Genomic DNA, 12,971 nt, shown 5'->3' with positions numbered 1-12,971 from the left:
ACTCTCTCACACTCACACTCTCTCACACTCACACTCTCTCACACTCACTCTCCCTCACACTCACTCTCTCTCACACTCACTCTCCCTCTTTCTGTCTAATAACATGTGGTATGTAGTTGTTAGTCTTGGACTTTAGAACTATAACAAATATTTCTTCCATATGATTTTGAGGTGAATAGGCAGGGTGCATTGTTGTGCAATGAAGGCTGGAAAATGGGATCACATTGGCCAGCTTGTTGGGTCCCAAATATGAATTTAGTTATGCTCTTTTAGAACATGGTAAAGCCTGTAAGAAATAACTGTAAGTAACTTACATCAAGAGTAAAATACATTGGGTAAAGAAATGACAAACAGTTAGATATATTTTCTGTGTGTTTTGACACCCTAATCTTTGGAAAAAGCTATGTTAGCAGAAAAAAGGCACAATTTTGGAACATGTAAATCTCTGGATAAGTTTTGACATTGCAAATCTGTGTGCTTTCATAAAGTTAATATGTATTTTTAAAAATAATTTCCACCTATTTAAAAGTAGCTTAATATCTCGGCATGTGCATTACAGATTTGAATATGACTGTCACTTGTCGTATCTTTATACTTTGGTTAGCTTCCAGTAATGTGGTAAATTGTGTGACCAATGAATTGCTGCAAATGACAGAAATCAAATAATATTTCATAGTTAATGTACAATGCATAAGCATATTCTTAATGAATTTAGAGAGAGGCCTTCATATTTCATATAAACTATTTATGTTCAGTCATAGTTCAGGGATTCCAAACACCCCATAATGTAACTGTGTTATTTATATATAATATGTATGTGATGATGGATATTACAGATAAGTACCGTTAGCGATAAAATTTGTAGGACAAGGGGTTCTAATCATACCATCTGTCTTCACTTGGATCCATTTAAAATCAAGATCTTCTCTATTCTTAAAAAAAAAACCAAAAGAACTGTATTGCTGTAAATCGGGAACAAAAGGAGAATTTACTGGCAAAGTTCAGCAGGCCCAAGGAAGGATCACCAGACCCAAAACGTTAACTCTGATCTTTTTTCTTCACAGATGCTGCCAGACCTCCTGAGCTTTTCCAGCAACTTCTGTTTTCCTTCTCTATTCTTTCCACAATTGACTCTCATCTATTTAGCAACATTCATGCTCTTGCAAAACAGAATGACTGACTGCTTAGTTCTGGATATGGGAAAAACTTAGGTTAGAGCAAAAGGGGAAGTGGCTGCAAAGAAAACTATAATGGGATGTGAAATATGGGAGACTTGTTTTTGAAGAAAAGTTGAAATGTATAATTACACTGGGAAAGGAAATGGAAAGGCTGGAAATAACAACGATATATTATTTCTTCCAGGAATTTGCAGGGCTTGTGCAGTTTAAAGTCTTAGCCCTTTAATTGTTTGTCCAGAAGCAAAGTAGTAAAATATTTTCTGTTTTTGTGAACTGTTTCAGATTATCAATTTCTATCAACAAAAGAAAATTATTTTTAATTTAACATCTTCAAAAAAGTGCACTGCATTGAAACTGACGTAAATGGTGTCTAAGAATTAATTATGACTTGTTAATGTGGCTCTGATTAAATAAGGCACAAATTCATCTGCAGTAAATTTCTGAGCATAATCATACAGTATTCAGTAGTCCATCGACATCGACCTCACAGTCAGTAATTGACGTTAATTTTGGAACTGGCATTGCATTTTACATTAGCATGACTTTGAAAATATAATGTTCCCTTTTTAATGTTCATGACCTATGAGTTTCCAGATTGCTGCTTACATAGTTAGTTAACACATGCAACCTCTCTGCCAAAACAGAACTGGCAAGCTTCAGGTGTTGTCTCCGAGACATTTGGTTCTAATTGTGCCAGTGTCTTACCTGTGCATAAGATTTTAAGTTTATCTTCTGGATCTTTGTCATTATTACTATTTTCCTTTCTATTTTTGGTTATATTTGAGAGGCTCTTGAAATTGAATTTGCTTTGTGCTTTGTATTGAAAAAAATCTTTATATTTTTGAGCCAAGAATCAAATGACAACCTCTCCAATCTACTAATGAGGTGTCACCATCTGCAACATGTCTCTTTACAATTGTTTTGATCAGGGAATGAGTAAAAGATGAAATTACTGCTTTTGGCCACTGGAATGGCATTTTTGGAATGGATTGTCGGTGTTTTAACAGTTTCTTGAGCAACTGATGCCCAGAGGAAGAAGAGAATAAAACCAATCCTCTTTTGCTCCCACAGATCGCACTGAGAAGCAGTCCACGATGCCAGACTCTCCTGCAGATGTCAAAACACAATCCAGGTTGACACCACCAACAATGCCACCTCCTCCAACCAATCAAGGAGCACCTCGAACTAGCTCATTCACACCAACGACATGTAATTTAAAATTATTGTCATTTAATTTCACTTTCTACGTGTTTAACTATTCCAGTCTTTATTATTGCTATTCCATTTGTCACTTTGCCAGAAATGACAGAAAACGTTGTACCGTCTTGAGAAGGGGTTGGAAATGAAGGTCAGAAAGAAACTACCTGGTAGTGTTACAATACAGGTCATGAGGTACACAAGCTGTAAGGTACATAGAGGCTGCTGCATCGTTAAGTAGCATTTCTTAGGCTTCCGGTTTAGTAATCTAAATTGAGTCCAAACAGCTCAAATTCTACGGAATTAACTTCTGTTCCATTTTGGGGGTTACATTTATTTATTTATTTCAATCCTTGTAATGCTTTAACCCTGACGGTCTCACTGGAGCTCTTCTGGCAGGTGTTTAGATAAATATAACCTCGTACTTGGCCTAGTATTGGATCTGTACACCTGTTTTACTTTAGACTGACAATGCTATTTTCAGATGTTTCCATGCTGAATGTGTCCTCTCCTGCAAAAGCAAAGTAGGATTCAGCCTGTGCTTATTCAGTTGTGGGTAGCATATGTAAGAAGTAGAATTCTTGCTCTAGAACCTTTTCCATGCTGTACGCTTAGCTAAGACATGTTACAGAGCACGCAGTTGCTGCTGACCTGTTTAACGTATGGTGGAAGAAATTTTCACTGTCATTGTTTGCAAGGTTATTGCTTTTAAAGCACTTGGATCCGTTGTTGGTACTGAATGAAGCAGCCTGTTTTTCAGTGGACACAGATTTAATGTTTTGTTTCTGTTCCTCTTGTTACAGTAACAAATGGTAGCAGTCACTCACCCACTACTTTGAATGGGGCACCGTCTCCTCCAAATGGCTTCAGTAATGGAACCTCTTCTTCTTCCTCTTCCTCACTGGCAAATCAGCAGTTGCCACCAGCCTGTGGTGCTCGACAGCTCAGCAAGCTGAAGAGATTTCTAACAACCTTGCAACAATTTGGCAATGATATTTCGCCGGAAATTGGGGAGAGAGTGCGAACCTTGGTGCTTGGGTTAGTGGTGAGTATTGAATACAAGCTCTATGCCTCACGCCTCAGTGTATATAGATGTTTTCTGTTTTCTGTTTTCTATTTGCTGCATTTGCATCTAACTCTTGAAAAAGTGCCTTAATGTTTTCATTTGGGGGGCGGGTGTGTGTGTGTGTGTGTGTGTGTGAGAGAGAGAATCATTCCTGCATCAAAATCACAAGACTGTAGTTCTCCAATTTAGAATCAAAATGAGTTCATTGGAAAGGAGACTGCATACCTCATGCTGCATATGTCACAACATAAGTTGTTTTATTTATAGACAGCACTGTAATGATTAGATTGAGCAACTAAGGGCTAGACCTTCACCAGGCTTCCCATCCCTGTAGACGTTTGGAAATTTAGGGGTGGGGGAGGGTGATAGAACTTGGGTATGGAATTCCTGCTTCCGTTTTTGACTCACCCAATTTTGCATGAACTTAGCAGGGACGTTTCACCTTAGTGCTGAGATACTTCACCTCCAAACACAACCATTTGCGTTGTGTCAGGGATGGCTCGAACAGCGAAGAATTTTTTCCCTGACTTCCATTGAGTTTTTATGGCTTCTTGATGCCATACTCAGTCAAATGCAGCCTTGATGTCAAGGGCCGCCGCTGTAGTTCGACTGTCCAAGGACTGTAACCTGCAGTGTGGGATTGCGAATTAGTAGAGTGGATAGAAACATACTTGAAGGACAGGTAGTCTGTTTCAGTGTCATAATCTGAACTTTTCTAAAAAAAAAACAAACCTTTCCTTTTACATTTAGACAAACAATATGCTTAAGCTATCAGTGAGATCTTTCTGCTTGACTAATTGACGGGCCATCTGGTGTAGGCTGAAGAAAGACTTGACCATCTGTCCCAAAGTTTCAATTGGGAATTTGTTGATGCTATCCAAGGGTTGTTATGTCAGCATGAATGCTTGGCTGGGTTTCAAATCTATACTTATGTCCACTGTGGTAATTTTGATTTTGCAGTTTGATTAAAGTTTAGAGATTGTTGATAGATTAACTGACTTTGATATACCTACTGAATAGAAGTGTATTTGTTTTCATATCAGGTTCATCACTTGAGATTTAAAAGCTTTGAATGGGTTTCATTAATGGAACTTTTGTTTTATAATTGTGAGTACATGAGTGAAAACTCTTAGATTGTTAGAAACTTGTTCCTTTTCATTTAGAGCTATCTCTTGAGGTCTGCCTATGTGGATCTTGAATGAATGCCTCTGGAGGTGGCATTAAAGGGTGTTGGGTGAAAGACAAAATGTGTTGTTATGGAGATGACCTCGGTGGTTGAAGTAGGGGTGGGAATGTGACAGCTAGAGGGCCTGATACCTTCTAAAATAATTGGACACAGTTCTCTTGAACCAAGGCCTGTCTTCAAACTAGCATGCCTCAGCACATGCCCACCTCCTAAGGTCTACCTCAGGGTTGATAGGCTCGTTTACATCCTGCACCTGCCTCTCCAGATCAAAAATTGGGTCTAATGGGGCACTTTAAGATATGGTGGGTATGAAAGTCTAGCAGTTTCCTGATAATGTGTTCCCCACTTCTCCTTCGTGTGGAAACCCAAGCCTAAAGTTCAAATAGCCCAAAGCTCTATCCATGTCTAAGTATTATTGATCGATTGACATTAAGTAACTAATAGCGTTGCATGATTATGTTATTCCCACCTCCTGACACTTCCCAAATCTGCCTTGTATTGGTAATGATAGGCTGAAATAGCTGGCATGGAATGGGTGATAACAGACTTGTGACCTGTTTTGCACACAGCTAGAAAATGAAAATCGAACTGATACTTTTTGCTATCAATTCTTTTCAAGATCACTTTGGCTCCCAGTGTTTGAAACTTGCATTTATTTTTGGATCATCCATTGGTAGTTTTGCAGAAGTACAATTAAGTAGTGATTTCTCACATCTGATATGAAGTGTTGTGCTTTTTGGCTGTCACAGCCATCAGAAATTATGCTGATCCCCATTGTCTCCTGACTGTTGGACAAGAACATTAGCAGAGGTGATCATACTTACTAGGAGCAAAAGCAGTTAATTTGGCATGTCAAACCTGCTGTGCTATTCAATATGATTATGGCTGATCTGCTTGTTTGGAATTCCATGTTCTCATCTGTCCCCATTGTCTGTTAGTGACCAGCCTAGTAAATAAGGAGAAACTGCTCCGACTGGCAATTGGGTTAGCATGCCAAGACATGAATTTCAAATAATTAGTGAAAGAACTAGAGGTGAGCTGAGTGGAATTATTTTACAGCAAGTTCTTATGATTTCGACTATGCAACCTCTGTTAGAGAATTGAAAAAGGAAGAAAAAATGCATGATCGGAAGAGTGGAACTAAACTGCTAACACTTTGCAAGAATAGGGTTGATGGGCGAAATGGCCCATAGTTTTATATAATTTATGAAATTATTTGCAGCAACCTGAAATTACCAGCTCTTGTTTTTTTTTCTTTTCTATCTGGACAGTTGGAAACCAAAATGATGTTCCTCTCTGCTCCTCTATTAATGATTAGTTCACTTAGTGCATATCACTAACACACATCATCTACTATCCACTCAGCGATTGAGGCTAACTTTTCGTCATTTAATTTTTGGAAAGATGTTTTGTGAAGATTGATGTCTAAGAGCTGTGACATGTAGTTCGTGGGTTAATGTGTTTAGTGTGCTAATTGTATTTGAATGCAATCCTTTTATCTGAATCAATGGGTGGAATCTTCACAGGCCCTGAATCACATGGTCTATGCTGAGAAGTCAAACATAGTCTTTCACGATGTCATGAAGAACAAGTTGCAATTTTCCAATTAAGTTCCAGAGGTTGAGACAAGATTCTCACTAATGAGCAGCAAGAGGGATATTAATGGTGATTATTGCTCATTATCACCCTCATTATTGCCTTATCTTGTCTCATTATTGTGCACGCTCCTCCCGCCCGCCAGATAGAAACTAGAGAAATCTCGATATGAAAGTCCAGGAGTTTGTAGTCCCCTCTTGCTCCTCTAGACCTCCATTTTGGACAGCCAGCACAAATGTTTCAATGTGGGCAGCGATTACCTGTACGCCACATCCATGGAGGTTGGCAGCTGACATGTGCCACTGTGGCCCATCTCCAATCGTACTGCCCTTTGGAGAACACTGGCATCTCTCATTTTGCACGGTGGGACAGGCAAAGAGCTCATGAACTGGGCAGTAGGCTGTGCCTCAGGGCTGCTCACTTTCTTTCCTACCACTCACTCAGTTTGCATCTAACCACATGCTCACACCATCCTTGCCTCGCTTTGCCTTGCCTCATTTTGCACCCTCGCTCACATTTTAAAGGTTCATTGTATTTCTGTCGTGCCTTGCAGAGATAAAACTAGGCAGCTTGTCCTGCTGGTCAGCAGTCAACTTGGTGCATATGTCACTATGGGCAATGTACTACATGAATCTCAGGTCTCCACCTTGTGCCAGCTCCTTACACACTGAAGGGGGGTATTCCTCAGTCAAGACATGAGTGATGTAACCTTCAGCCAGGGTGTGCCAGCACAGTAAGTCAAGGGCAGCCTGCAGTGTCAGTCCGTGTGCTTGGGCCCGATCTGTCAGGCAGTTGGGGTGGTGAAGAGGCCTGTACGTCTACAGTGTGGGCCATGTGCCCTAGTTGGCCCAAAGAGTCCAGCACCACCAGCCTGAGCAGTCATGGAAAGACAGGGAGCAGTATGGATATTAATCCTGGCCTGGTTACTGATTATTCAGGGCTACCTGGCTATGTCACTTGAGGGTATGGGCCAAAGGCAGTACTGATGGGCTATCCTCAGGAGGCCAAAGGTCATTGGAGTTGGGGGTTGTTGGGTCATTTCTGTGGGAGGAAGATTGGGAAACTCCACTGTGGGGATTGGAGCCAGAATGTTCGGATGCAGAGGGAGTGACCGCACTGAGGTGGCAGGCCGAGGGCAAACCAACATAAAAATAGGGGAGATGATAAAGCTTGAGAGGGAAAAGGGTCAATCGGGAGTGGGGTTTGTTCAAAATAAGTAGCACCCAGGCTTCATTGGGGGCTGGATAGTGCACTAATAGATCCGACGTGGGCACTTGAACTGTCTAAAGCTAGGGGGATAAAGTGGGCAGTTGCAGACTTGGGTTAGGTGGGCACTTGAGGGGGGTGGTATCTGATCTCTCCTAAGGTGTGGTGTTACTGCCACTACCCTCTCTCTCTCTGTGAGGAAGGGGCACCTGGAGTGAAGTCAAGATCCCTCGATTTTCCCCTGTCAGCTTGCTCCTTGTGCATAGAGTGCATTGATGGGTGTATCTAGTAGACCCTGAGGTACTGCACCTAACTCTCCTTGGCAGCTGTCAAACTGCCAATGTAGGCAGCCAGAGGATGGCATACCAAAGGCAGCAGCGTCCCGGTCGCGAAGCCCAGTAACCTTTGTATCAGGTTGCTTAGTGCCCCCTGAATGCTGCTCCTGTATCTGCTCGTGCACTTGCACAATGTCTCTGATTGTCGATCCCACAAGATCATCTCCTGCCCGGGGCTAAGAAGGTGCCTGGCGTCTGGCAGATTGAATGCTGTGCAAGTGGCTATTAGTGCTGGTGCAGGTGGGGGAGGGGTGCAGGGCTGTGTGGAACAAGTGAGTAGGCAGTGCAGAGGATGTGCACGGTTACTAGTGTAGGGATGTTTAGGGTAGACAAGCCCGCGTGAGGACAGATGTTTTGTGCATTATGGAAGTGCTGAAGTATGAGCTTTGACAGAATGTTGGTGCTGTAGGAGACAGAGAGAGAGAGCAAGTGTTGTAGCTAGAAAACGGTGACACTTACAGAGCAGAGAAGGTTATTGCAGGACGAAGCTAGACCACTGCACTGACCTGGGTGACAACTTTGGACCAGGCTGGCAGGGTCTGGTCCTAGGGAATGGAGATGTCCCTCATCTGCACCACCCCGTCCAGCACCAAATTCCTTTTCTCAACTATGTCTGTGGCAAATGTGCGAGGCAGCTTGGGATTGCCAGCGTTTGATCGGGTTTGCAATAGCTTTTTAAATATGGGACCGGCACTGGGCTGCCAGAATCTCCTGGGATGTTCTGGCAGTGGCGAATACTTCTGGGTACTCTGAGCAGGTGAATCGGGCTAGTATCTGACAGGAGGGCTGCCATAGGGATATGGGAGGTAGTTAATGAGGTGAGTTTGGGTTGATATGTGAGGAAACTCGCTAGGCCCCATGTTTAAACAAAAACCCTCTAAAACTCAACAACACTTGACACTTTTGTCAAAATATAATGAGATTCAGCCCAATATCTTTTATTTATAGAATGGTAGAACAGAGGGAAGTTTGAAATTTAGAATACGATCAGTGGGTGTATTTTTCAGGTAATGTCTTACTGAGTCCCTCCTGCCAGGAGATGAGTTTTCCCCAACGCTGAATTAGTTGGTGTGCTCACACAGGAATGGAGGTGCCTCATTGGTGGTCTTCCTGAGGGCGAGAAGGGGAACATGAGCCCAATTACTCACTTCTGACACACACAGAGACACACACACAAAATATGACTGAGATTTCCCTTTCTTAGTCAATGGTAGGGAGGGCAGATAATCGGGTGGATATGGCGGAGAGACCTGTCAGCAATTAGGTTCCAGAAGGGAATGTCCACGGTTGTTGTTTTTGGATCCACACCAATTAAGACCCTTAAATGGCAAATGACATCTACCAGACTGATTTACCGGCAGGCAAGAAGCAATTGCCTCCCTGTGACACCCCCCCACCCCATGCAGCTGCCAGCTCAGGTCTTTCATAAGGCTATGCAAGACCCAGTGGTTGCTGGCCTGTAGTAGCTAACAGCTTCAGGAGGGGCATGACTTCTCAACCATGGCATCGGCTTGAGGAGATTCCAGGACAGCACTTGAATGCCCATTTGGCACTCGAGCTTTGGTGCTGGTGGGGGTGGGTTGTGGCCCTTACCGTTGCAGATACCCACACCCTCTCACACTTAGGCTAAGAATCTTCTGTGGGTGCAAAACCTGTATGATAGCTATTCTGTCGTAGGTCCACCATTGAATCATTTTGTCATGTTCAGGCTCCCACTTGATACTAAAATTGATTTGGTCAAATTTCTGAAGGACTGGTAGAACTTTTTGGGAAAAGGGTGAGGAAGGAAATTTGCAAAAGGCAAACAATTTGCAATACATTTAGTGCGTGCTTATTGAGATGGAAGTTCATGAGAATCCATAGTTTTGAAAGTCTTTCACTCTTATTATCCAGGGAGTGGAAATAGCTTGCATTTACTCTACATTTCAGGTTTCTGCTGCCTAAGTTTTTCATAAAACCATAGGATCCCTACGGTGTGGAAGAGGCCATTCAGCCCATCAGGTCCACACCACCCCTCTGAAGAGCATCCCACCTAGACCCACCCTATCCCTGAAACCTTGCATTTCTCATGGCTAATCCACCTAATGTACGCCTTTGGACTATAGGAGGAACCTGGAGGAAAACATGTTGCCCACACTGGCAACTGACTCAGCTACAGCTTTCCCCATAAACTGCTCCTTTTCATATTCCAGTTACATCTTCTTTTCAAAACAATAAGAACTAAAAGCACCAATTAGGGAGCGGGAGCAGCTCTTAAGAATCAATATTTCCAGAGCAGAAATTTCTTTTCTTATTGGACTCAATTATTTCCAATTAGTTCAACAAGTTTACTTCCATCGTAACTGGGATTAGGAGACACTGTTCTGGACCTTTTAATTAAGGTACAAAAATACCATGTTTAGTGAGTGACAGGTGCATTGTTAATTTGAGTTTTCCTTGACTGTTATCTTTATGGTCATTAGTGATCCACCAATGATAATGTATTTTGAATGGATTTCTTTTCTTCTCTGCAGTAAAATGAGGAGGGAGAAAAAGTCAAGACTTAATTTTCTGCCCTTCCTCCTGCCTTCATTTGTAACTTCCCAGGATTTCTTAGTATGGATTTATAGTGCTGGAAATCCACAACGGGTCAGTCAGCTGGGGATTTCTGGAGCTTCTCCCCAAACTTCATACCTGGGTTTGGTCATGGAGCAATGGAATAGGTGTTCCCACTTCACCTTCTATTTGACACCTGATAACATCTGGGGCAAAGTTCTACCTTGGAACTCCTGGGAATTGGACACTTCTTAAATCTTTATCCCAAGGAGTGGAAGGGAGAACATCAACAGTCTAAACTCCTGGGATTTTTTTTCCTGGAAACAAATCAGAAGGGCATATTGACACCAACCAGGAATAGACCAGTGTTCCAGTTTGTGTGTCTCATATGTTTTGATGGGTTTCCATTTGTCAGTTTGGTTACAGAAGAATTAGTTAGTTGGAGATAAATGGCAAAGAAAGAAATTACTAGTTAGCTTATAGGGCCCAAAGAGTAGCTATACTAATGCTACCGTTCTTCTTCCCATTGACACCCCATTGTGATATTTGGAAGTTGCTGTGACCTAGACCCATAAGGGTGGAGGAGTAGACAAAGAGATATAGGATAGTTGGAATTTTGGAATTGGGAGCTGGTGGTGAGTGAGAGACCTCTAATGGCTACGGGATAAGGGAGAGGGTGAGAGTATGGGTTTTGGGGCGAGCTGTTTACTTCGGAGATTTTAAGTGAAAACTTTGGCCATTTAGGCTACGGAAATTTTTGGCAAAAAGGGAAGGATACAGATTTGGAGCAAGTATTTTGAATCAGTGTTCATGGTAGAGCTTTAGAACATTCCAAGTATAGTAGATTTCTTCCCTAGATACAGACAAGGTTCCATTAGGATGGAGCATTGACAATATAGCAAAGAGAAGGAGAATGAAAGCAGGAAATCACAAGTCTATTAGCTTAACGTTTGTCTTGAGGAAGATGTTAGAAGGTATCTTTAAGGATGTTATAGCATGGCACTTAGAAAACTTCAAGGTAATCGGGTAGTGTCAACATGGTTTTGTGAAATTGAAGTCGTGCTTCACAAATTTATTGGAGTTCTTTATGGAAATAACATGTACACTTTGGATAATGGAGAAGCACTGGGTATTCTGTACTTGGATTTCCAAAAGGCATTTGATAAGGTGTCGCACAAAAAGGATATTGCAAGTGTGCCATAGAGATCAATGCTGAGGCTCAACCTTTTACAAACTGGATGAAGGAACAGAAGGTATGGTTGCTAAATTTGTTGATGACACACAGATGATTGGGAAAGAATGTTGTGAAGAGGAGCTACAAAGGAATATAGATAGGTTGGACAAAGACCAGGCAAGTCGAATATAACGTATGAAAATGGGAAATTATCCGTTTTGACAGGAAAATCAAGAAAAAAAAGTACATTATTTAAATAGTGAAAGATTGCAGAGCTCTGAGCTATAAAAGCATCTGAGTGTGCAAGTGCATGAATTATAAAAGGTTAGTATGCAGGTACGTGCAGATAATTAGAAAAGCTAATCGAATCTTCTCATTTACTGTGAGAAGAATTTGATATAAAAGTGTGTTTCAGTTTCACAGGGCACTGGTGAGACCTCACCTGGAATACTATGAACAGTGTTGGACTCAACATCTTAAGGAGGGGTATAAGTGCATCAGAAGCAGGTGGTTTACCATAATTAATATTTGAAATCGGTGGAATGTTTTTCTAACGAAAGGTTAGACATGCTATGTGTGTATCCACTCAAGTTTAAAAGAGTAAGATATGACTTGATTAATATATATAAGATCTCGGGGTTCTTGACAGGGCGGATGTGGAGGGGATGTTCCCTTTTGAGGGGGTCACTGTTTAAAATTAAGGGGTCACCCATTTCATATTGAGATGAGCAGAAATATTTTCTCTCAAATTACGGAAAGATTAATACAGAGGGAAAAATTAGTATGCAAAACTTGGACAAAATGGATACGAAAGATGTCCTCAAATATTTAAAAATGAAGGAAGTGTTGGGCTTATTGGCGGAAAAAATGATTGGGAAATTAGAATGAAGGATAAAGAGAAGGCAGACAAGTTGAATAGATACTTTGCATTGGTCTTCACAAGAGAGGAAGCAAATTATATTTCAGAAATAACTGTAAATCAGGAATTGAAAGGAAGGGAGGAACGGAAAAAAATTTAGAATTACTGGAGAAGTAATACTATGAGTTGACCATTCCCCAGGTCCTGATGGATTTCATCCTAGGAGTAGCTAGTGAGATAATTGATCCAATTAATTTTCCAAAACTCATTAGATTCAGGCAAGCTTCCTTTATATAGAAAAATAGTTACTCAAGGTAATTGGTCAGAGCCAATGTGGTTTTGTCAAAGGGAAATGTTTAATTCATTAGAGTTTCAGGAAAAGTAAACCTATAGATAAAGGGGAACCAGTAGATGTATATTACTCAGATTTCCATAAGACATTTGATAACGTGCTGCATTAAAAGTTATTGCAGAAAAAAGTTGTTCATCCTGTAGACGGTAACATATTGGTATAGCTAGGAGATTGGCTGGCTAATGGGAAGCAGAGAGGAGGAATAAATTGGTCTTTTTCAGGCTGGCAGGATGTCACAAGTGGTGTGCCATGGGAATCAGTGCTGAGCCTCAACTTAGGTAAAAATG

At 41.4% G+C, this 12,971-nt stretch overlaps 1 protein-coding gene across 10 annotated transcripts in view; it reads left to right on the top strand.

The window, feature by feature from the left end:
- Window positions 1–12,971, top strand: part of runx1t1 (RUNX1 partner transcriptional co-repressor 1) — a 117,834-nt gene that overhangs the window by 33,875 nt on the left and 70,988 nt on the right. For all 10 annotated transcript variants that reach the window (XM_048595515.1, XM_048595517.1, XM_048595518.1 and 7 more), the window contains exons 2-3: window positions 2,250–2,387; window positions 3,179–3,420. In XM_048595515.1, coding sequence (XP_048451472.1) covers window positions 2,273–2,387; window positions 3,179–3,420 — 357 coding nt within the window. In that variant the 5' untranslated portion in view covers window positions 2,250–2,272. The remainder of the gene's footprint in view (window positions 1–2,249; window positions 2,388–3,178; window positions 3,421–12,971) is intronic.

The sequence above is a fragment of the Rhincodon typus genome, chromosome 4 (assembly GCF_021869965.1).
Source record: "Rhincodon typus isolate 14 chromosome 4, sRhiTyp1.1, whole genome shotgun sequence".
NCBI lineage: Eukaryota > Metazoa > Chordata > Chondrichthyes > Orectolobiformes > Rhincodontidae > Rhincodon > Rhincodon typus.
The sequence above is the reverse complement of the archived record's forward strand: the minus strand, read 5'-3'. Positions and strand labels throughout refer to the sequence as shown.